General features: G+C 41.8%; 1 protein-coding gene across 2 annotated transcripts in view; it reads left to right on the plus strand.

Moving 5' to 3' along the window:
* The first annotated feature begins 1,406 nt into the window (after positions 1-1,406).
* ESYT3 (extended synaptotagmin 3) overlaps positions 1,407-25,695 on the plus strand; it is a 50,236-nt gene continuing 25,947 nt past the window's right edge. For both annotated transcript variants that reach the window (XM_048486879.1, XM_048486880.1), the window contains exons 1-4: positions 1,407-1,781; positions 10,979-11,020; positions 13,457-13,591; positions 14,289-14,365. In XM_048486879.1, the coding sequence (XP_048342836.1) occupies positions 1,428-1,781; positions 10,979-11,020; positions 13,457-13,591; positions 14,289-14,365 (608 nt within the window). In that variant the 5' untranslated portion in view covers positions 1,407-1,427. The remainder of the gene's footprint in view (positions 1,782-10,978; positions 11,021-13,456; positions 13,592-14,288; positions 14,366-25,695) is intronic.

Here is a 25,695-nt window from a genome sequence, read left to right on the forward strand (position 1 = left end):
CTTTCTTTTTCGAACTTATATACCGCCCAACCCCCGAAGGGCTCTGGGCGGTGAACAACATGAAATTCAAATACAAACAAACATAAAATCAATATAAATTAATCACTAAATAACATATTTAAAATGCAGCAAATTAATACATAATACAGCAATGCCCGCAAAGTCCCTCTTAGACCCTCCCGAGGGGGAGAGAAAAAGAGTGGGTCCTGCAGATGGAATGGACCCTACCTATAAAATGAAAAGACGGGAGGGGGGCACTTTCAGTGGCTGGAAGAAGAAGAGTTTGGATTTAAACACCCCTTTCTCTCCGGTATGGAGACCCAAAGTGACTTACAAACTTCTCCCCTTCCCCTCCCTACAACAGGCACTTTGTGAGGTAGGTAGGGCTGGGAGAGTTCTGAAGATCTGTGACTAGCCCAAGGTCAGCCAGCATGATGCATGTGGAAAAGCAAGGAATCAAACCCAGTTCACCAGATTAAAATCCACTGCTCTTGACCACTACACCACCCTGGCTCTCTTTAATGATTTATTGGTGGTGGATGTGGAAAGTGGCATCAAGTGACAACCAACCTATGGTGACCTCATTGCAGCATCAAGGCAAGAGACATTAAGAATGGGTTTGCCATTGCCTGCCTCAGTATAGCAACCATGGCATTCTTTGGTGATGTCCCATCCAAATACTAACCAGGGCCAACCCTGCTTAGCTTCCGAGATCCTACAAGATTGGGTAGCAGAGGCTGTCCAGGTAGGGTCCCCAACCTCCATGAAGAGCTTGTTATTCTTCCAAAATAACACCTAATCTCCAGACTACAGAGATGTGTTCCCTTGGAGTAAATGACAGCTTTGGAGGATATGGTATATTATAGCCTAGGAGAAACTATAAATCCTAAAAAGCATCAAATGTTAACGAAGTCCCTCCCCTCCCCACATTCCACTCTCCCCAGACTCCACCCCCAAATCTCCAGGAATAAATCTGAACCCAGTGTTGACCCCTTTACATCTAAGGTGGGTTGCCATTCTTTTATTAATACTATATCCTCTACACAACCCACTTTCCCTTGAAGGCACGAATTGTAGTCCTGGAGCCCTTATCATGCATGCCTAGCTGCTTTAGTCATTGCCAGCAGGAACTCTTCCGTGAGGACAATAATTTGAAAAACCACTGTACATCGGCCTTCTCCACGTGCTCGCACGGAACGCGAAGCTGCCTAGAAGGCATCAGGGCGACTGCGCCAGTGCCCTGTCTGCTGCCCAAGCCAGCAAAGCTCCGCCCACGGCCCCGCCCCCTATCCAATGACTTAGCGGAGGGGCGGGGCCAGGCTCTTCGGCAACACCTGAGCCGGGCACCAGTGCCGCTCGGAAGCCTTTGGTGACCATCGAGGCGATTCCGCGCAGCGTCCGGAGAAGCGCCCAGCCCGTCCCGTCCCATGAGAGCGGCGCCTCCCGATGGGGGGCAGCGCGGTGCTGACCCTTGGCCGGACAAACCGGAGTCCGGCGGGGGGGAGTTGCTGCGCCTCTTGTCCGAGCTGAAGCCGCCCTCTTTTCTGCTGCGAGACCTGGGCTCGTACGTGGCGCGGCTGCTGCTGCACCTGGCGCCCGTGTACCTGGCCGGCTACCTGGGGCTCAGTACCAGCTGGGTGCTGATCGGCTTGCTGGTCTGGATATGGTGGCGGAGGAACCGGCGAGGGAAGCAGTCCCGGCTGCTGGCCGCTTTCGGGCTTCTGGAGGACGAGAAGCAAGCCATCAGCCAGGGCATCGCCTTGCAGCAGCTGCCTGCCTGGGTGAGTGAGTGAGGGGAGGAGCTCGCCGGATAGGTTATCTTCTCTCTACCGGCTGCGGCCCTTGTATCTGCCTGACGAGGAGTTCTGTGAAACCTGGATGCTTGCGATGCTACCGGTGTACTTATTGTAGGGCTGAGAAAAACCTTCAGCTGGGACATTGAGTCAATTTGTCTTTTGGCGGACCAAACAATGGGATGTTTTCAAAGTAGGATCATGTAGAAGCAATTGGGGGTGGGGGGGGGGGAGAGACTTCGCTATCCCATTATAGTTTTATGGGTAGTTATCAAGAGTTTTGTGTTCTGGATTCCACTTCAATGAGATGATCCTGGACAAGAGCATTCTTGATGGTAGGACCACAACCTTAGCAGTCTCTTCCCAGTGAAATTCATCAAAATCAAATTGGTGTTTACTGGTGGGCATCTAGTAAAGATGTTTGCTAGCTGTTCTGCCAGGATTTTAATGGCTGTTAATAGCCTAAAACTGTTTTAACAAATATCTCATTGGTTGATTATTACTTTTTAGTCTGTTTCTGAAATGTTAAGTCTTTTACATTCTGTTGTTGCTTCTAACTGGTGTAGGTGTCCTTATACTTTCTGGTGTGTTCATAGAGCCAAAGGCTACTCAATCATGTTCAAGGAACATCCACCACATCTTGAGAAGGGGGGTGGGGTGGAGATTGTGGTATACAACGGGCTAAATTACATTTGTCCAAGAGTAACTTGTGGAGAAATGCAGAAGACCTTAAAGACCTTATGAACAATGAGAGTAAACTCATTTTTGTAATACTGCTGAGCCATACACCGTGTTTTGGTTTTTAAATTTGAACTGTATTGTAGACTTTTTCTGAGTGTTATTTCACTTGCACTGCTGCTTCCTAGGACTGGCTGCTGTTGGAAACAGAATTCTGGACTGTTTGGATCTTGCCTTGATAAGCAAGATGTTTGATGACACTCTCTCTTTAATTTATTCACCTGCCCTGACCTTATGCTGAAGGGTGAAACATACTTTTAAATGAATAACTGGAACTGTTAAGGTGAGGAGGAGCCATCTCTGCCCATCCCTCAGGACAGATGCAAGTCCCTAGTTCATTTCCTTTTACAGTGAAATGAAGTACTGAGCACTTAAATTTTTTTTCTAATTGTTCAAGCCAGATACAAAGTTTTGAACCTGAGTTTACCATGAGGGCAGAGTTCAGTTGAAAAGTGAACTTGGAAACAGAGCTGAAAAGTTGACGTTGTTCTGGTCTCCAGTGAAATTCTCTTTGCAGTTTTCAGGGTGATGTTGGTCAGGCAAAGGACCTTCTCCGTGTTACTTGGCACGGACCTTGGGTCTCATTTAAAGTGTGCCATAACCTACACAAAGCAGATAAGTGTGCATAGTTTGTGGGCCAGACATTATTTGCCATTGTAGATATTGAGTTGGCATGCTAACTAAGTATATGTCACTGTTTGGCATGGGTTGCAGCACTGTTTAAACAAGATGCTGAACCTGTATGAAGTTGAAAAGAGATGCTGTTTTGCTCACTAGCATCACATAAATATCCGGTCTCAGGGGGCAGCCACTGAAATTGGTTCCAGCGCAGTCAAAACTGAGTATTATAGCGCAATTAAGACTTAAGAGATTTATTGTAGCATTTGTGGACTGCAGGTCACTTAATCAGATGACACACTTCTCATTCTGTGAAACCCTCTGCCATGATAAAGGAGTTGCAACTCAGTGGTCGAATGTGTGTAAGATCCAAAATTCAATCCCCAACCTCTCCATTTAAAAGGATCATGTAAGTGATGTGAAAGACCTGCAGCTGAAACACTGGAGAGCTGCTGTCCAGAGCAGACAGCACTGATCTAGACAGATGTCTGGTCTGATTCAGGTCAGTTTTTAAAATCTAGGTGCTGTTTAGTCTTTACTGAAACATTTGCTGGGTTGTTTTGTTTTTATTGGAAGTTTGGCAGCATAGGATTCCAGCTTAGCTGGAAAGATTAATATTGATCATGTAAGTATGAGAAGAATATTTACCTATGATACGTCAGTCCTTTTCTTTTTTCAAATTTCTTCAGAACAGTCTTATTTAGACCGTTTGAGCCCTTCCCCAGAAACAAAGCCCACTTTAGCCTGTTGACTATTTGGGGGGCTCCCAGTATCCTCCAGCATTTCCACAATGCACTAACTGTTCCAAAGAAACCATTGAGTTGCTAGTAAAGTCCATGCTGTTCTTTTCAGCTCAAAAAGAGTGTGAGATATGAAGCAGATAGAAACAATGACCTTGGCGGGCAGCATTTCTGTCAAGGGTTCAAAGCCAACATTTAGGGCTTAGAAAACACAACTGTGAAGTCAGAAGCTAAACAGGAAAACTTAAAATCAGATTAGGTGCCTTTAATAAGTTGTTGAGTGAGTTACAGTTCTGTCTGCAATATAATTCTCTCAGAAATCAGTTACATTCAGTGAAGCAGTATAACTTGCTATACCTGCCTCTGAGGTACTTTGAATTGTGCTATTAGAAAATCTTGCATTGTGAGGAAATTACATCCTCTAGGTCCTAGGAAGTCCTCATGGTTCCCAAAAGTTGGATGTATCTTTAACCTTTGGGTGTTTAATAGTGCGAGTTTACTGTTATGATTTGAAGCTCTGCAGATGCAATAGCTAGTAGGCTTTAACCTAAGCATTTCTTTCTGCCACAGCAAGTCATGCTGTGCTCCCTATTATGCCATTTAATTAGGATATCACGTAATCACTATGGGAAAAAAACTATTTTCCATCAACATTTTGGCTGTCAACCCTCAAAATATCCATTCTATCTCTAGCTGCCAACATCAAATTATTAGGTGCCTGGGTATCTTATAGCCCAGTGATGGCGAACCTTTTCGAGACCGAGTGCCCAAATTGCAACCCAAACTCCACTTATTTATCACAAAGTGCCAACCCGGCAATTTAACCTGAATGCTGAGGTTTTAGTTTAGAAAAAACCGGTTGGCTCCCTCTTCCTCTGCCCCACCTGCTCGAGCAGGGGCCAGCTTGCTCTAGCCTCCAGCATGTCCCGCGCGCACCACCCTGTGCCTCTCTAGCATCTCTGCCTCCTCTGTCCCCCCCCCCCCCACCGTGGGCAGCAGCCACTCGGAGCACAGGCACCAGCCTGTGTCCTCCCTGCTCACAGCGATCTGTGCACGTCATGCTCTGTGGCCCAGGCCAGCCTAGATATGTTTGTGTGTGTGTGTGTGTGGGGGGGTGATTTTCCACCCCCCCCACACACATGATGAACTCTGTGTGCGTGTGCCCACAGAGAGGGCTCCAAGTGCCATCTCTGGCACCCGTGCCATAGGTTCGCCATCACTGTTATAGCCCATTTTTATAATCACTAGGGTAGAAATGGCAAGCCAAAAAATGCTTAGATTAAGGCTATTGTCTATTGCTAGCTAGAATAGCTAGAAATTGTTTAACTATGAGTGTGCCAGATCTGACACTACAATCCAAGTCTTAGTGTTTTACAAATGGCCCCTTTCTAAATTACGATAAAATTTTAAAAAGTATATTGATAATTCTTGTGTACACAGCCTTGTGAAATAGATTGGCTAGTCCAAAGTCAGTGAGATTTATAGCAAAGTAGGGATTCAAGTAGGGACTTGGGTCTCCCAAGTTCCAATACAGTACTTCAACAGCTATTTCATATACACCAGCCCTCTTAGATGTGATCAGTATTGGTACCATATAAAGAGGGGTGATGGATGTGCCTAACTAACCAAACTAAGCCTCTAGGGAAGGCCTATCAAGTTGGTAATGGCAGGGCATGATTTCAGCCCAGTCAGAGTCTTAGGACTCTCTCTTTTAATTATTGTGATGCTTCAGTTCCATGGCATGTAAGACAGAGAGTGCCTTTCAGCATTATGCAGAAGGTATTTCCTTAACTGCTGACTAACACAGGATCCGGCATGGCAAGCTTTTAAGGTTAAGAGGCTCAGATCAAAGGATTTAAACAGTAGCGCTGTCCAAATATTAAGCTCTGGACACCTGGTAATTCTGACGCTTAAAACTGGCTTGTACAAATTTGAAATAGAATTCAGCCTTGAATGTTGAATATCCAGTTTCCTTTCTCCAGTCATACCGTTTGAAGCCGCCCTTTGTTTCTGTAAACACAGTGTGGAAGTTTAAGGAACAGATATTCTTCTTCCCTAGTTGTCGGGGGGAAATACCCCTTTCATGCAGTCAAGGTTTTAAATGACAAAATAATTGCAAGAATGTTACATTTCCAGAAGGTAATGTTTAAATGCCTTAGTCTAACCTACAGTATGTCATGCAGGGAGAAACCCTGAAATGCAGGGTGGCACACCTGCTGGGTTTCCTGTTTCAATATATATACAAGCTTTGAGATTTTTATAGTGCTGTCCTGTGTTGGGAGGGGTCCTCATTGTGGGAACTGATAAACAGTTCTTTCAATCATCTGATTGCTTCAGACACTGGACTGTGGCTGTCATGGAACTTGAATGTTTTATGGTCCCATTTCTTTACACATACACTGGCAGCTATAAAATCTTTACGGCCTGTGCAACGTGATGTTTTCTGTAGACTGTTCACCTAGGCACATATTAAAAGGAATGTATAAGATCCCAAACTTAACCATGGCTGCTCAGAAGTAAGTCATGTTGTGTTCAATGGTGCTTATTCCCAGATAATGATAGAGATTGCAAGTTAAATCACGTTTGCATTCTATTGTCTTGGACAGTAAAGTTTGGCTTTGCTTTTCTGCAACTGCGTAAGTTCTAGCTGCCCCTGTTTTCTGATAAGTGATGAATTTTAGGAATACTTTTTAACGTGCATGCATATACAGAAGTTATTTAGGTTTTGGCCCTCTGTCAGGAGTTCTCTTTTGTTTCAGAAGTGTGTGGTCAGGAGGCATCTTGGTTTGAAGTATGGGTTTAGAGGTGCGTGAACATCAAGGACCAGTGCATCTTCTTTCTCCTTCTAGAACTGAACATGTTTGATTTATGGCTCTTCAACCAGATTCATTCTGAGATTGACCATTCAATCAAACATCTGTACACTTCAAAAAAAGGCTGAACTGTTATGCTCAATTTAAAGTATAGCCCATAGAGTAGAGTAATATCTAATGAATGTGGGATTTGGATGAGGTCAGGCAGTGAGCCTTTGATGTAGCAGAGAATGCTACTGTTTTCATCTGTGAAACATTGTAGAGTGAGCAACTGTTCCGGCCCAGTTATTTGCATGTCATGGTATCTGGTGCTGAATAAGGGCGAAGCTGTCATGGTGATAAATATTCTTGCTAAGGAGCAATGCTAATCTTTCAAACCTGTTTGACTGCACCAGTTTCAATGTTAAGGCTTCCCTTTAAAAAATATAGACAACTTTAGCGACTTTATGAGGTGGAACAGGATTGGATTGTAGCACAGACTTCAGTTAAAAATATCTACCTGACAGTCATGATCTTAAAATAGAATCTGCCTTGATTTTCAATTCTTTATTGATGGTCCTCAGAAGATCTTCCTTCCATGTACTTGCATGGAGAATATTTGGGATCCTTGTATCATCTTAGCTGTAAATTGTTTTTGATATCCTTAGGTTCCCTTATAGACTTCAGTTTCCAGGTTTCTATTTCTGTTTGTGCTTTGTGTTTCTGAAAAGAATTGGCTACTTATCCTTCTTTTAAGATCTTTAGAATTAGTCAGTGTTCAGTATGAACCATGTGGAATTTTGGAGATGGCTGCTTGAAAAGTAAAACAAAAAATACTACACCCAGGCTACATATAATACTAAACGTATAAGATTAATACAGTGTGTAGAAATATCTGAACAGACAACAAAACCAGCCAAAATGTCCAAGAAAATGATTAAGAAAATTATAAAGTCCACAATAGTGCAGGGAATCCAAACTTGGGATGAGCTTGCTGCTGTTGAGCTATCATAATTTTTCATGGTAAAATTATTCTACTCCTCAACATTAGATTTTAATGTTGCCCATATGTTTTGAAGTCACTATCATGGTATCTGTTATGCAAAGCAGTAGTTTGAAATTGTATAATAATTGTGGACTTATAATTTTCTTAATATTCTTAGAAATTTTTGTTGGTTTTGTTATCTGTTCTGATATTTATACACCTTGCACATTTAGTATTGTATGCAGCCTGGGTGTAGCATTTTGCTCTTTTTGCTTATGTTTGATCAATTGTGCATATACTTGATTTCATTATATATAGGTTGCTTGAAAAGTAATCCAGTATATAACACAGAGGCCACTGTCCCATTTCATTTTTTCATCATCTTTCCCTGACATACATTCCCTAGTGAATAGAACTGATTATTAAATATGATCAAGTCCATAGTATAATACACTGAGAATTTATCAGAAACCTAATGTCAAATGTTTGAAGGCCAGTTCCACTCCACACAAGCTGTGGGGAGTGGGAATTCTAAAAACTGAATGAATGAATGAATGAATGAATGAATGAATGAATGAATGAATGAATGAATGAATGAATGAATGAATTTCATACATTACAGAATATACAAGTCAGGTCAGAGGTTTACATCCTGTATCACACCGTCTGATATAAGTTGCAGGTTTTCCATTCCCACATGCCTGCTTCTCAATCTGGACTGTTCACATAAAAAGGCACTTCAGTCTCCTCTCCCATTCCCCTATTCCACTTTCCTCTTGGCAGGGAAGCCCATGTCTATACTTACAGCTTTCCTCAGTAGGCCAGATCTCGTCTTCTTCTAGGCATGCCGGCCTCCATGTGGTAACAGGACTACATAGATCAGTTCCCCAGAAGAAAATGAATACTTTGGAGATTGACTCTGTGACATTGTGCCTTACTGAGGTTGCTCCCCAGATTCCCCTTCACATCTTCAGGAGTTTCCCAACCTGGATCTGGCAACCCTACTCCCCCTCTGCTCCCCACCCCATCCCTTTCTCTGCTAGTGGCGAGGAGAAACCTGACAACCCTATCCTCCCTAAGAATTGTTTCAGGTGAGGAAAATGGTATAGTCCCCTTCTCATTGTGTTCTGCAGTTGCTATCTGAGTCAGGCAACATGCTTGGAGGAATGGTAGAGAACCTCACAATTCACAGAGTTTTTGTTTCATTTTTGTCTTTTGTTATTAAGTCAAGGCTGAGTTATAGCGAGCCCATAGGGTTTTCAAGGCAAGAAATGTTGAGAGGTGGGTTGCTATTGCCTGCCTTTGTATCACAACCCTGGTATTTTTTGGAGGCCTTCCATCCAAATACTTGCCAGGGTCAGGGCTGAGAGTGTGTGACTAGTTCAAGGCCGCCCAGCGAGCTTCTATAGCATGAGTGAGGATTTGAAACCTGGGTTTCCAAAATCCTAGTCTGACATCTTTGGTACTTCACCACCCTGGCTGTCTTTAGGACACAGGTTGGGCACCACAGGTTTACCTATATCCTCCATCATATAGGTAATAGAATCTTCTAAGGAGCTCAGGGATTTAAAAAAGTAACTCAGATGTGTATTGAAGATACAATGAATGACTTTGTTTATATCTAGTTGTAATTAGTGGCTATCTCAAAGTTTCAAGGTAGTTTGATTATCAGTGTGAATAAATTTTCATTCACTCGAAAAACCTTTTTTATCTTAACAATGCAAATTGATTATTGAGGTTAGTACTGCTTGGTTCCTGTAGCATTTGTCACCCTCATTACTAAATTCTGGTAGCATTTCATCTCTGCCCCTTCTGGTGCTGCACAATTTGTAAGACACACTGAGATGATTGATGGTGCTCCAACAAAATAGCTGACAGAAAAGTGGATATTGGAACAACTTATGCCAACTTCAAGAGAAGCATGACATATTCTTGTCTGATCAAAAGTGTATCAGAAATTACTTAAGCTCGAAAATGTAGGTGTTATGCATTTCTAGGAAGTACTCTACACCAGGCAAGAAATGTAACATGGTTATAGAAACATATGATACTACTTTTCACTGAGTCAGACTCTTTGTTCATCTGTTCTAGTCAACCTTTTCTAACTGACTGGCAACAGTTCTCCAATGGTTCAGCTCTGCAACCCCCATGTTACTTCTGGTGAGGGCCCCTTTCTGTCAAGAAACAACTGTTCATAGAATGGTTTCAGGAGGGAAGAAGCTGGGAAACTGTGCTTCCATTCATGGAATTTAGGCAGGATCCAATCCATGGTCTTGCATTCAGCTGATCATCTTCCCATATTGCTTTGGTAGCTGTAGAGAACTGAGAATCTCAGTCTTATAGTTTTTTGTGAAACTTTGTAGATAGGTATGGATGACTCTAAGGACAAAGTCTGCACACTGTGAGTAAATTGAGCATATTTCCTGTATCTGATGAAGCCTTCAGCTGGAGAATTCATACGTCTTGGAGTCATTTTTGAAAACGTATAAAAACCAAGTGATACAGTCTTTCTTTGACTGTTCCCCTTCAGACTACAGATTCAGGTATTTGTGTGCTTTCCCTTTCTTTAAAAACACCCTGTGTTAGAGTTGACATTGGCAGTGTGTGTACAACCTGAAAGTAGCAATCCTAGATATACCTGGAAGGAAGGAATTCATGTTGCTGAAAGTCTGATACTGTCTTGAGTGTTTGTTTCTACTTGTACCATTGGGGAGTAGGTTGATCTAAGATGCTTATGGGACCCAATGCTCTGTCCTTTAGGAAATTTGGTTAGTAAAGATCACTGGCAACGTATGGGAAGGGGACAAGCAAACAAAAAACATTGCTGTTTCAGATAGAGGCCCCTTCCGCACACGCAAAATAATGCATTTTCAAACCAATTTCACAACTGTTTGCAAGTGGAATTTGCTATTCCGCACAGCTTCAAAGAGCACTGAAAGCAGTTTGAAAGTGCATTATTCTGCATGTGCGGAATGAGCCAGAGATAGAGAGACTTGTCAATGGCGGGATAAGACCTGGACGCCAAAGAATACGATGGCTGGATACCATAAAAGCTGATACAGGCATGAACATCAACTAGCTGAAGGAAGCAGTACTTAATCGAAAAATGTGGAAAGAGCTTGCGTATCGGGTCGAGAACGACTGAATGGATAACATCATAGATAAAGAGATTGATATATGTAGATATAGATGCCAATGTCTTGTGCACCCCAAATTCTCCTGAGTTTCTGTAATACTCCTGCCTTCTGAATTGCATTTTGCCTCGTAATTCATTGACATAGTTGATTCATAACTTTTTCCCCCCTTTGCCAGGTTCACTTCCCTGATGTTGAACGGGTAGAATGGCTGAACAAGGTAAGATGCCAAAAGCAAAGCAAACTTTATCTAGAAAAACTGATTCTGCATGAAAACTATCTGTGTAGCTTAGTGCACATGCATCAGCTGAATGAACATTCACTAATAAGTGGATGGGTCCATGTGTTGGATGCAGATGACTGGTATTAACTTAAGGACATGGTTTAAAGTATGTTGATGTATATTATTTAGTGAAGAGGTCATTAGCACCTGAAATGTTGAAGCTGTGGGGAGAAAACATTTTTTCTGTGGCTTTTTCTCTGGGGGAATCCCCTCCACCAGAAATATTGGGAAAATGTTTAATAATTCATTTTCAACCAGGCTTAAATATTTTACTGCTTTCACAGTGCAAATACATCCTTTGTAACAGTGTTGTGCTGTTTGCCAACAATTGTACTGTTTGGCATATGAAATTTTAAAAGTATAAATGCCTTAGGTTTCTACAAGCAAAATTGCAAATATATACACCGCTAAAGAAAGAGAGAGCTACGTACTAACTGCTGCACCCTGTGCATAGGTGTTGCATTTGTTTCTATCTGAGAGGTAGGGAAAAAAATAACAGTTGAAAACAGAAAGCACAAACTTTGTAGTAAAACAGTGTTGTTTGGACAAGAACAGCCTTATGCAGACAGGGCCAGCATCTGCAACCCATAGTTACAATTGTATATGAACGCTGTGGGTTGCTAGACCCTGGAAGACTAAGGAAGGGGAGACTTAACAGATTCAGTATCCTATGATCCCACTTCTAGCTGCATAACTGGCAGTGACATCATCATACCACAGTGTTCTTTAGGGATAATACGCCCTCTGTATTAAGTGATCAGAAATGGGTATCTGAGCAGAGTAAAACTGGCTTGCATTAGGTCTCCTAGACAGTTTGTGAATTGAAGAGTAAATGTTCTTCTTCACAGCTTAAGTTCTGTTCACCACTGCATTGCTGTAGCTCTCAATCTAGAAAGCACAATATGTAATACTTGGGATGGAAAATAAGCATCATCTTGAGCAGCATTATAAAGTCTCTGTGACTCCTATTGGAATGTGAGATTTGAACATTCCTGTAGAAAATCAGAAGGCAAATAAAACGACAAATATCTGTTCAAAGCTTGAAAAAAATTCTTGTTGAAAGTAAACTAATTCCATGGTTTGGTGGAAATAGCATGACTTTATGTATTCTAGGTGTCAGTTGGGCTCAGGTCCAAGAGACTTTCTGCTTCTGGAGGTGAATCACTGTCTGAACAAGCAGTAGTTCAGCATGGATTATTGTTTTATTTATGTTACTTCTTAGCCACCTGTCCAAAAATGTCTCAAAGCTGTTTTTGAAAGCACATACATACACAAAAATTAAACGGCAAGCATTAAAACCAAACTTCTCAAAACCTGTTGAAGACCCAAAAAGGAAGCAAAGTTTAGCTAAAATAAGCAGAATAAAATGCTGCTAGGGAAATAAAAACAACTGCAGATGAAATGTGAAATTATAAAAGCAGGTGCTAACAATCCAAAAAAGAAACAACTGAAGCCCAGGCAAGTGAGGCCATCTTTATCTGGCACCTGAAAGACAGCAATTTAGACACCTGGGTTGTTTTGGGGTTTTCAGGCTGTATGGCTGTATTCCAGTAGCATTTGCTTTACTACCATCAGATTCTCTGAAGATGCCAGCCACAAATGCAGGCGAAACATCAGGAGAAAATTCTACTGGAACACGGCCATACAGCCCGGAATCCCCAAAACACCCCAGTGATTCTGGCCATGAAAGCCTTCGACAATACAGTATAGACACCTGATGAACTTTCAGGGTGGAGCGTTCCATATATGGGGTGCCACTACTGGCAAAGCCCTGTCTGTGGCTGCCATCCACCTCAGCTGCATCTGTTGGGAATGACACACTGGGCAGAGCAGAATGACATGGGAAGAGGTGGTTCTTGTCTCATTCAGACAAAACAGCAAACAATTATGTGTTGTGTGAACCAGACTGCAGGACCCTGAGTCTTGAATTCTTCCTCTTCCCCTCAATCACACAGTGATCTAATTAAATTAAAGATGGTAGGGTTCTTTCACAAGCAGAAGTGCCAGACAGACTGTGGTAGCTGCTTGCACTTGATCAATCATACTTGCATTTCCACTTCCACAAGGTCATGTACAACTGAATTTTTGGGTGGTATAATACATAGAGAAGAAAGCACCACCCATTACATGTGATCTTGCATAATGGGAAATTTGCAAGGCCATTCACCTCTCCGATTGTATGTGCCTTTGCTTTCATGTCAGGTATCAGTGTTGCAATCCTTGGAGGAGAACACAGTAACTCCTAAAATTTAAAAAATTGTTAGAAGCTAAACACTTTTCTTGTTACAGTAGTAGTACTAGCTGTTTCATGACACTGAGTTCTTTTACTCTTCCTTATATTTTCCTTGTAAATATGCTTTGTGCTTTATTTAGGTTCTCGAGCAGGCTTGGCCATATTTTGGAGCCATTATGGAAAAAACATTTAAAGATGTTGTTGAACCAAAAATCAGATCAAAGAATGTTCATCTGAAAACTTGTACATTCACCAAAGTCCATATTGGAGAGAAGGTAAGATGATCACATGGAGAATGAAAAGCTGAGTTAAGGGCATGAGTAGTTGCAGAGGATTGAACTGGAAATATGTTCTCCCCTCTGATTTTTCCGGGGTGGTGTTTTTCCTCAACTGTAGCAATAGCTCTCAAGTGATCAGTTTGAGATAGGTAGCTGTTTAACTGTGTTGCAGGATAAACAGAATGTAGTTTTGTAGCATGTAAAGACTATCCACAATAAATTTGTTAAACTTCTGAGAGCTGCGAAGTCCACTAAATTAAAGCATCTAAAGAAATGGGTTTTGACCCCTGAAATCTTATGTACAATATGTGCTATACTCATATGTCTCTTCTGATGCTTGCTCTAGGTATAGTGCCAGATACTTTGGTGTGTTTAGGCCCGAAAGTTGAGAAGATATTGCTTTAGTTTTAGAAAGAGTTCTAATTAAGTTAGAAAAGTACTATGTAGTCCTTTCTAGAAATCAAAATTTCAGTTCTCTGGAAGGGACTTGCAAACTGAGATGCCTGGCTCCTTTTTGTTTTAAGATAGATTCTCTTCTCCTGAAAATATTGTTTTTTTCTCTTATTTTAATGGCTTATTTTAATGGCTGATAACAAGAGATCTTATTTGTTCTCTGTGGTATACAGAGCATTTTGGGATATGACATTCTTAACATCAAATAGCATGGCTGAGGGTTTTTTTTTCCTGTTTTCAGTGTCCTAAAATCAAAGGAGTAAAGGCCTATACCAAGGAAGTCGATAGAAGACAAGTGATCTTGGACTTGCAAATATGGTAGTATAATGTTGCTTTTTTATATACATCTTGGCGTTGGTCAGCTAGGCTGATGATGGAGTGCAAAATGAAAGGTCCTGTTGATTCAGTGGGAAATGAAGCTTCTGACTGAGTTGCTTTCCATGGATCAGAGGCAGTGAACATGAAACCTAACAATTCCAAGGTTGGGTAGCTTGTTTTCTCTTTAAAAAGCACTTTGGCCAACTGAAAGTCAGTGACATTTGTTTTGATAGTGAGACACATTTGAAAATAGCTGGAGGAATGGAAGTCCATTGGGAAATGTCTTCCTATTGATGATTTGATATTACTTATTGATCTAGTCAACTATTACCCTGCTTTCTTCTCCAATAGGCACCCAAAAAGTTACCAAAACACCTAATAATAAGATCACAACCAATGAAGCCAAAACCCCCCACGAAATTACATCTTGGGCAAGTTCTGAGTTTAGTGGTCAGATCACTCAGTGCGCTGGCTGCAAATTGTGGGCCTAGTGCACAGCAAAAGGGTTGAACCTTTGGCAACTCCAGTACCTGGAAACAAGACCAAAACCAAGGCAGGGATGTTGTGCATCTGGACAGGTTATCTTCCAAACAATTTTCCCTTCCTGTACTTTAAATGAAAAGTACAGATGCCCAATTCTGTAGCTGCCTCTGCTTCTATGATGGCACATCTATGGCAAGCTGATCCTTACTTGCATCTAGTTTATATGGGACCATTTCCCCCCACTTTTTCTCTCTCCAGATTTCTGCCCCAGAATAAGCAGGACAGATTATTCAGGTGGCTGCATGTAGAGCTGTATGTGTTGCATTTGCAACTAGTGAACACAAAATGCTTGTGTGGGTACAGAGATGTGCCTGAACACTGTGAGTAGTACCTGGGGAAAATTCACAAACAGGATTGTGGTTTTGCACAATAAAGTGAGGTTCTATGGCAGGGGTCTGCAACCTGCAGCTCTCCAGATGTCCATGGACTACAATTCCCATCAGCCCCTGCCAGCATGGCCAATTGGGCTGATGGCATTTGTAGTCCATGAACATCTGGAGAGCCGCAGGTTGCAGACCCCTGTTCTATGGCTTTTCTTCCTGCTGAAAAATTCCACATGCTGGCCTTTCTCAGCTTTCTGTCCTAAAGAGGGTTTCTGACAGTTATGAAAATAGTTTTTAAAGAATGCCAGTGAGTTGTAAAGACAGGACTATTTCAGTGGTGATATATGATCATGGAATACCTCTGTATGTAGATTTATGAGTTGGTAGTACTTGTATTACTTTTGTCGCTGAACTATTTATTCATCCTTTTTAATGAGTAATTTGTTGTTTGTCTTAATTGACTTTAAAATTTTTTATCTGGATTGTATCTGTTTGATGCCTTTTTAAAATTATGCTGCTTTCTTTTTTTAAAAAAAATTGTTGTTATACATTGTTTTGGATGTATAACAAGAGGCTTAGACCTTAAAAATAAATGGAAAATGTGCCTTGGGAAAACCTAGCCTAGATGTTCCCTGGATCTCCTGATAAAGTAAATGAAACAGAGGCTGCAGTATCCTTCTCAGACATCTTAGCTCTAGATCAAGAGTCTGCAACCTGTGGCTCTCCAGATGTTCATGGACTACAAATCCCATCAGCCCAAAGACTGCAACTGGCCATGCTGGCAGGGGCTGATGGGAGTTGTAGTCCATGAGCATCTGGAGAGCCACAGGTTGCAGACCCCTGCTCTAGATGATCTAGAATAACTTTGCTCATGTGACATTGTGATTCCCATACACTGGTCAGATATTTGCCCTTTAGCTATGCTTGTGAAAAAGAACTGAAGGTGGCCTTGGGTACAGCTAAACTAAACCAGGAGGTAGCATTCCATCGCGAATAGGCTGGCCCTATTTTCAGTCCTCCTATAACTCTCAGAAGAACTCAGCTGATAAAATAATGAGGAATAGTCCCAGTACAGGGAGGATTCAGGTGCCCAGAAAAACCAGCCCATCCAGTTAAGCGCCTGGGAGAATGCAGCCTTACCTCATGAATTGGGAGTAGTTGCCAAACCTTTCTATGGCTCAGAGGAAACAGGGAAGGAGTTAGGAATCTTCTGTTCACACCTGTAAAATAAAGTTCCATTCTTGTGGCAAAATGGGCTTGCTTTTGGCTGGCAGGCCCTATTTCACACTCTGCAAACCCCCAGGAGTTACTGACTTTTCCTGGGGAGGGCTAGCTTTCTCTCTGGGTATGCTGCCAACACCTGATCATTTGAGGATCAGGATTTCCCAGCTTCCTTTCCAACTGTGAGGGGAAGATCAGGATTTCCCAGCTTCCTTTCCAACTGCGAGGCCTCTGCCTCAGTTTCCCCTTGGTTCCCCTCTCCTGGGTTCCACAGGGTGGACTGGAGATCCTGGAGGAAAAGCTGCTCAGCCTTCCTCTACCTCCTGTTTAAATAGCGTGTCCAAGACAGTAGGGCATAAGTGGTACAGAGAACTGTCCTCCACATCTAAGATTTAAAAAGTATTTATTTTTAAAAAGTGATTACCATATGTTTTAGCACAGCACCAGATTTAGCAAGGGTTTCCAAAGAAAAGGTGATATAAACACAAATCCCCTGCCCCTATCACTAATACATACCCTGGCTCGGAGATGGTAGAAAGCAGGGTAGGTCCTTAAAGCTTAAAATGTTGCAATTGGCAAAGAGCTCACATTACCCGGCACATGGTCCAGAAAATGGCTGCTGCCTTCCCAGTTCAGGCAAGAGCTCTGCTCTCCTCCAGAGAGACCTGAGCCAAGAGACCTCGCCTCTCTCTTCCCCGCAATTTATCAGATCCCAGACCCCACCCTCCTTTGACCAAGTCAGATTGGGTCAAGATATCATTTCCCCTTAGGTCAGGTAGCATTTCCTGATGTTTCTCTGGGATTTCTAAGTCCTCCAAATTTCTGGTACCTGGTTGGAGAAGGGGAAGCAAAAGAAAAAAAGGGAAGGGGGAGCCATTTCTCCACACTTGTTAACATGATTGAATCATACTAACAGAAGGGTAAGCAGTGGCATGGAGCCGAGGGGCCAGGGGGGTTGTGAAATGCACCGGGTGCGCACCAGTGCAGGGGCGTTCCAGAGTGGGGCAGGGTAGGGGTGCAGGGAGCACATGTGCCGCGGGTGCAGTTCCCCCTCACTCCAACCCTGAGGGTAAGCATATATGGGATCTAGTGCTGAAACTGGAATTTTCATGGAGGTCATCATTTTGTGTGAGGGGTCTGACAAAAAATCGTTCTTTCACCACTCATTTGGATATTTGGTACACCACTGCTATTGTTTTCCTATTCTTTTGTTGCTTGGTACAATTTTTTCTTCTTCTGTACAAGGCTTTTTCTCTGCATGATCTTGTACTTGGGGAGGGTGGTCACAAAATGTGCATTAGTCTGTCACAGTGCTCTGTAAACAGACAAGGCCCGTTAATTTTTTTCTATTGCTCTCAAAACTATTTGGGTGTCATATATGATTGTCCTTCATCCTCCCCCATTATTTTCAAAAGGGATATGAATGAGACTCATCAGTTTAGCGTAGTGACTTGAGTATAAAGGTAGGATCTGGGATATCCAGGCTCAAATCCCCACTTTGTCATGGTAGTTGTAGGGTTGCCAACTGCCCAGTATCAGATAGAGATATTTCACTATTACAATTGATGTCCAGACAATAGAGACTGCTTCCCCTGGGGAAAATGGCTGCTTTGGAGGGTGGACTCTATAGCATTATACGCTGCTTGAGGTTCCTCCCCAACCCAAACCCTGCCCTCCCCGGTTTCTACCCCCAAAATCTGCCGGTTATTTTCCAACACGGAAATAGTGACCCAGTAGGGCAAGTCACATATTCTCAGCCTGATTTACTTCACAGGCTTGTTGTAAACATAAAATGGAGGAGAAAAGAATGATCACATCTATTTTGGGTCTCCAGTGGGGAGAGAGGCAAGCTAACAGTGAAATCATAAATAAATACCAGTACTCATCCATCCATGTTCTGCCCTGGCTTTGTGCAGTTAGGCTGGTTATCTGGCAGTGGCAATGGACATGTATTCTTTTGCTTCTTACAAACAATTCACATCCTTGGGTGCTGTGTGGCCGTGTTCTAGCAGCATTCTCTCCTGACGTTTCGCCTGCATCTGTGGCTGGCATCTTCTCCTCTGAAGATGCCAGCCACAGATGCCTTATCGAATCCATGCTTAAATGACTTACAGGCTTCTGAAACTCCACAGCACCCAAGTGATTCCGGCCGTGAAAGCCTTCGACAATAAATTCACATCCTTTTGCAATGGGGTTTGAAAGATTGTTAAAAAGAATAGATTATCCTGTAGGGTCAAAATATTCTTACATCGTGCGGTAATTCAGCACTAGTAGGCTGTTCTATTTCTGAACTTTTAAACAAGTGTTTTAAAAAAACACTTGGTCATACTACAACTGCCCTGACAATGGCCCGGACTAGCTCGTTCTCATCAGATCTCAGAAGCTAAGTAGGATCAACCCTGGTTAGTACTTGACTGGGAGACCACTAAGGAAGTTCAGGGTGTTGTTATGCAGAGGAAGGCAATGGCAAACCATCTCTGAAAGTCTCTTGCCTCCAAAACCCCATGAGAGATCACCATAAGTCAGCTGCAACTTGACAGCATTGTACTCATACACACTTGCTAACATTACAACTATGACCAGTGGTTTGTAAATGTGTTAGCTTAGGCTAAAGCATTTTCTACACTGGTTGTTTGACCACAGCCAAATATTGTCAGATATTCCGTATAAACAAACACTGATACTGAAAACATTTTATATTTTTGTAACTAGCATTATCAGTCCTTTAGTTCCTTAGAGTACCTTTTTGTTTTTCTAATAATGCTTTAGCTTTAAGATGTTAGATTGGTCAATTGACTGTATCTTTTTTTACTATATAATGGCCATCCCTGAGCTCATGACTGATTTCTTTTTAGCTGCTGCTTCAGACCATTAAAGGGAATTCATCAGTATTACATCTGCGCAACAGTTTTGTAGCTGACTCTTGTGTGGTGTCTACTTACAGGCATATCACAAAATCGTAGTTTATTTGAGCTAAATGTGGTTAATGTGACTGAATGCAATCAATTCCACAAACTATGATTTAGAATGGAACTGAAACTGGTTATTAACCTCATTTAGTCTTAACCATGGCTTCATGTGATATATGAACAGACATCTATGCATAACTCCAGTTTAGCTCTGGCTTGTCCTGTAGCAATGCCCTCCTGGGCTACACAAAAAAAGAAAGAAAATGAGACCAGCATTTGTTGAGAAAAACCAGGGTTTGAGTGTCTGTGAGCTGAATCACAGTTTCGTAAGCTGGCCATAGTTAAAATAAACCACACTATCACATGAACTGACTGATTGTCACAAGGGAACTATTATCACATTGCAATAATAACTCTTTTTAGATGTCAGTCACAGATTCTGGGATACTGCCAAGCACCCATAATAGGAGTGTGTGCTGCCCATGATAAGTGTGGTTGCATGTTGTATGTACAGGGAGAAAACATTTATTTATCATGTGTTGTATGCAACTTCAGTGTATGTGAATGCAAACCCTGAAAAATTCAGTTATTCATGTGTACTGAAGTTGTCCATGCATGATATATTTGAATGTAGCCTTTGTTCATGCAACCTGGTATTGGGAAGATCATGACCTGTAAGATCCCAGTGTGTGTGGCTGTAATTTCATGTTAGTTATATCTAACCCATTGCTAATGTGGTCCTGAGCAAGAGGAGAAAATCAGACAAACTCTTCGTTCATCTACTCATAAACATCTTTTTGATGTATAAGTATTGCATCTTCCTTTGAAGCAGGGAATAAGTTTCAATGCAGTTTGAGGGATTGGGCATGATGGATTATCATGGATTGGGCGGGTGGGGGGGGGGCAAATATTACTGGGTTTGCTAGGGGGCCAAAAACTTTACAGGAGGAGATAGCCCCGGAAAATCTTCTTCCTACTTCCTATGCCTTTCACTCTTCCGTAGACAGGGGTGAGCTGTTGTTCACTTGAGCATCACAGCCATTTTAATTCTTCTGAAGTGACTCCTAATTGTGACCAGTAGGCTACAAGGTATGAGTGAGCCATTATTAGATTAATAATCTGTGCTGTAACATAGGAAGTAGTTTGCCTGAGAAGCAGGAATCAGATCTAATAGTAGGCACCAGTTTCCTGGCCACAGTTTTGATAAGATGTACAGTATCTTTCCTTTTAAGAGGGGTTAACCACCCTCCTTGTCCACTGTGTATCATTGCATGCTAAAAGCTGTGTTCTATGATCCTGGTACCATCATTTAATAGAACTGCTATGTGGGTTGCCAACTATAGAGACTATAGAGTCCAGACTATAGAGATCAGTTTCCTTTGAGAAAATGGCTGCGTTGGAGAGTAGAATCTGTGGTATAATATCCCATTGAGGCCCCTCCCCAGGCCCAAATCTCCAGGAATGCTCCAACCAGGAGTTGGCAACCATAGCTGCCATGCTAGTTACCAGAGAATGAACATTCTTGGGTTTTGTGGTGGGCGGGGCGGAGCGGGGGGTGGGGGAGAAGGCATCTGAAACAGCTTCTTGGGAAGTTGGAATTTACTGGCCTGGAAAAACAAACGCATGAGAGTTCAAATTTCATGTGATTAAGCACCTAACCAAAAGTCAGATATTTTACCTAGTGTGACAGAAATATACAGAAAAATAAAATCATGGCATCCTTTCACTGCCAGTTTTGCTAATCCTTGTTGGGGTGTGTGTATTAGAACAAAAGAGACAGATTCTCCGTTGCTTTTTATAAATGAGTTTAATAACTATAAGGGAGGGTTACGTGGAGATAAAATAAGAAATCCTTTCTTTCCTGTTACACATCTACATTACTGTATGTTTGGTTACATCCTGCTACCTATCTGCTGTCTCACCTGCTCGTGCTGGTGGTGTCATGTCTGTTCAAACAAAGAAACAGTTAACTTTATAACTTCAGATGTACGTGCTCACTAACATGTAAGCAATGGCTATTTGCAGTGATGGGATTCAAATAATTTAACAACTGGTTGTTTACAAGCACCATTTTAACAACTGGTTCTGCCGAAGTGGTGTGAACCTGCTGAATCCCACCACTGGCTATCTGACTGACCAATGGCTAATCAATAGATCAGGTCATAAACAATGACTTCAGCAACTTGTTTACATACAATCTGTTGACGCTGTTACAACTGAGTTGTGACAGACACTTGCAAAATCCCAACAATCCTTCATCATACGATTTAACAGGGAAAGAGAAGCTTGCACCCGCAGCAATGTTGTGTTGCATCTTTTTACGTCAGTCAATATCAGTGGGGGAGAAAGGAGGCTGAGATGCAGGGCTGCCACATGCTCAGATATTCAGTTGTGGTCTGAAAGTTAGGAATGTTCTACTTTGTTCCCCTTACATCCTTTCTCTTAACAATGATTAAACTAATACTTTAAATAAATTTCATCTTTAGGTTCTTCTTATACCTCCCACAGCATCAGGGGATATACTTACCACCTTAACTAGTTGATGTTTTCCCACTTTAAATCTAAATATTGCAAATTCAGAGACAGAATTTTTAATTTGTGGTGTAATACAGATGCAAACAGAATCTTCTCATTCTGGGGATCTAATCCCTCTTCTGTGATGCTCTCGCCCCAAATCATTTCCTGCTTCTTGCTCCAGTGCTTGCTGTGACTCTTCCTCCCATCCTTTTGTCTAGCCAAGTGATCTGCCGCTGACTTTAGTTAACTGCAGAAACTGTTTATAACTTTCATGAGAGGTTCTGGTTGCTTCCACAGTAGGATGCTTTTGTCACTGTTCAGTCATTCCTTCTCCACAGCAATCTGCAAGTGTGGTTTCATGTAGCTCTTAATATAGCCCTATATTTTCTGCAAAAGTTAAGCAGTGCCCATCCCATGTTACAAACTCTACTGTTACATTTACTGAGAAGTAAATCCTGTTCATCAAAGATTCTGCTTTCCCCTGCTTTTTCTCTGAAAACAAATTAATTACTTCCTGAATTACTTGATATTACTTGAATTAAATAGTTAGTTCTGAGGGAAGGGGCTTTTGCAGTCAGATCACTGTTATTGTAATGATCATGAATAAATTAGAATTGGTTTTGCTGGCAAAATTTTAAAAAAAATTAATCCTCTTCTCCTTCCCACTCCACTCCCCAAAATAAGAACCGATAATTAACAATCAATTCATACATGGCAGAGGCTCAGAAACTCATTACTTAAGCAGAAGGCAGCTCCTGAATCTATGACTCAGAGAGGCTAGAGAAGGAACACAATTTGCCACAGTAGTGGACAGATGAGCCACTGTGCTGTTTCTTTGTGATGGATTTGGGGAACGGGATAAAAGCTGCATAAGAGTGGACTTGAGGCCTATTCCCTTCTCTTTTTGACAATTAGAGAGGGAGACCCCCACCCTCCCTGTATTTTTTTTTTCAGACTGGGCGCAGGCTATGTTTTTACTTCTGGTGTATTGGCACCAGCCCCAATGGATTTTTCTCCTACTTTTCTCTGAAAAGGCGAACAGGTAATCCACCAGTTTCAGTAACGTCTAGGGATTAGTATTCCATGTTCCGGTAGCAGTGTGGGTCAAGCTGCTTGAATGGTGTGCAGTACAGCTGAGGTTAGTACCCTGGGGTATCATTTGGGTTGTGAAGAACAGGCTTGGGGCTTTCATGGACATGGGACAGGAAGCCATGGACCTTGTGGCTAGAGGAACAAAAGTGGCACATCTTCCTTAAGGATCATGAAGGTTTGATAAACAGGAGGCTGAATCTTGCATATGTGATGCCTCAAGACTGAGAACCAGAGTACCCTTGTCCATAAACTCCAAGATGTTCAAACAAGATGGGACTTGACTGTTTTGCATCCTATCAATCGCCCATACTACAAATATTTTGGAATGAGGTTTGGCCTGTGGGTGCTTCTGATCTCCTTTGACCAATGTAAATAAATAATTAAATAAACCTGGCCCTTCTTATTTCCTAACTGAGGTGTCAGCTCTTCTTATTCTATGTCTGTAGGGGAGGAAAGCAGGACAAATTAAAGGGATTGTAGCCCTGAGAAACAGACAGCCTAGATCTGCCACAGATAAAGTCTAAAACAGGGGTCTGCAACCAATTGGCCATGCTGGCAGGGGCTGATGGGAATTGTAGTCCATGAACATCTGGAGAGCCACAGGTTGCAGACCCCTGGTTTAAAAGAAATGAAAGGATAAAAGAAAAGTGTTAAAAGGCAACACATTGTATGTGACAGTGTCTGACTTTTTTGTTAAAACTGAGTGAATGAATTATGACAGTTCAGAATTGGTGTGCTAGTGACTCCAGGCTACAGAATATAATACAAAGGTGCAAAATTCAGAGGTTGTCAAGCATATGACCAACAAAAACAGATAAATTCTAGCTCACTGTGACATGTTAATGAAAAGCAGATTTAGTGCTACCTCTACTTGAAACATTTCCAGATCCTCCCTTCTTTCCTGAAATGAGTGTTGTTACTGCTGTGCCTACACATGTATTTTTTTTCCTGCATGACTCCTGTTGAACGTGCTTGAGAGAGTAAAAGCCCATAATTGCTCTCCACAATGGAGTTTCATGTATACAAGCAGTAAAGGGAGGGTGTAGTGTACATGGGGGGAGGGGGGTGGAATACCAAATATTTACCACACATAAGTGTCAGTTCTGAATATGTGGGAAAATCCTAAGTATGCCTTCATCCCTTCTGTTTCTGATCTTAGTTGTATATGTGTGTATTTTATCCTGGTGGAAAGTTACACACTGCATATACATTTTGATATTTTTGAGGAACCAGAGTAAAATGTCTGAAAGTGCAGTTGTGTTATAGTGAGCAGAGAGGTGTCACATGTGAAGTTGGGTTCTGTGTGTTGAATCCTTGCTGCCTTTCACAACATCACTGGTATGCTTGGAACAGGTTCTTTGCATATTAGGGAATCCACGAGTTGTAGGAGTCGTATAAGCATGCTGTCATGCGAACTCAAACAACCAGTTTGGTATAGAGCAGGATTGACATCTGTGCTAAACCTCTTGAATCAGGGAAAGGGATGCAGAGCGGCAGGAAATTCAAGTTTAGTTTAAATGCTTGGGGAGTCATGTGGCATATGAGCGTCAGCTAAACTGAGTTTATTTTACTGCCTCTTACAGGTTGCTTGTGTCTGGTATCTATTCATCAGTTCAAATACTTACACTTGCCATGTCAAGCAAAATTACATCCTTCTTCTTGGACTTAAAATGGTGTACCTCTGCTTAGAATGGCATTATTAGATGATCTTTGTGTCCAATTGTGAAGAAAATACTGATAAATTAACTGCTGCATTAACTGATAAATTAACCTGCTGCATTAACACCAGAATGTTTATTTGTTCAAACTTTGTGCCTAAACTCCCTCTATGCATTCTGATAACCTGATATGTTTTAAGAACCGGTGGGTACCTCACAATGACATTCCCATGATAGGAAAATAAGTGTGTAAACATTGTACATATGTCTTTTACTTTATAATTTTGTACCGTTTTCTCTCATGAATCACTCCAGTGTTTGTAACCTTCAGTAAGAGTTAACTTCTTGTTCATGGTTAATACAGCTGACAGAATGAATGCCATCTGAGGGAAAGAAGCACCCACACAAATTACGATCTTGGCTTATATACAGATATATGTTAGGAAATGACCAAATGGTGGCAGCGTGTGATTAAAGAAGTTTTTAAGTCCCCAACCCTATCCTGTTTCCCCAAAAATAAGACATCCCCTGAGAATAAGACGTAGTAGAGGTTTTGCTGAAGTGCTAAATATAAAACATCCCCCGAAAGTAAGACGTAGCAAAGTTTTTGTTGGGAAGAATGCCTGTCGAACAGAACACCAGAGCATGCAGTTGTGGAGTGGAAAAATAAGACAACCCCTGAAAATAAGACATAGTGCATCTTTGGGAGCAAAAATTAATATAAGACACTGTCTTATTTTTGGGGAAACACAGTAGTAGCTTTGTGCGGGGTCTGAGTGAGGGATGGTTAAAAGGAGGACTGGGCTGGCCTATTTTGTGGTGTTTCTGTGAGAGAGAGGGGCCCTGATATGTGAAAGTGTCAGGGTTCCATATATTTTAAAATAGGAAAGACAGGGGTGAATTGTGACTGTCTGAGCTTACTGTATCCCTGAACCTGTGTGACACAGGTTATGAAATAACAGAGTCTGTGAGTAAGAGGTTACACTTACTAACCTTCATATATAATTATTATTAATATGATCTGGTCACACATCCTGAGCAATGACAATGTAAAGTAAATAAATGTA

This window comes from Sphaerodactylus townsendi, linkage group LG02 (genome assembly GCF_021028975.2).
Source record: "Sphaerodactylus townsendi isolate TG3544 linkage group LG02, MPM_Stown_v2.3, whole genome shotgun sequence".
NCBI lineage: Eukaryota > Metazoa > Chordata > Lepidosauria > Squamata > Sphaerodactylidae > Sphaerodactylus > Sphaerodactylus townsendi.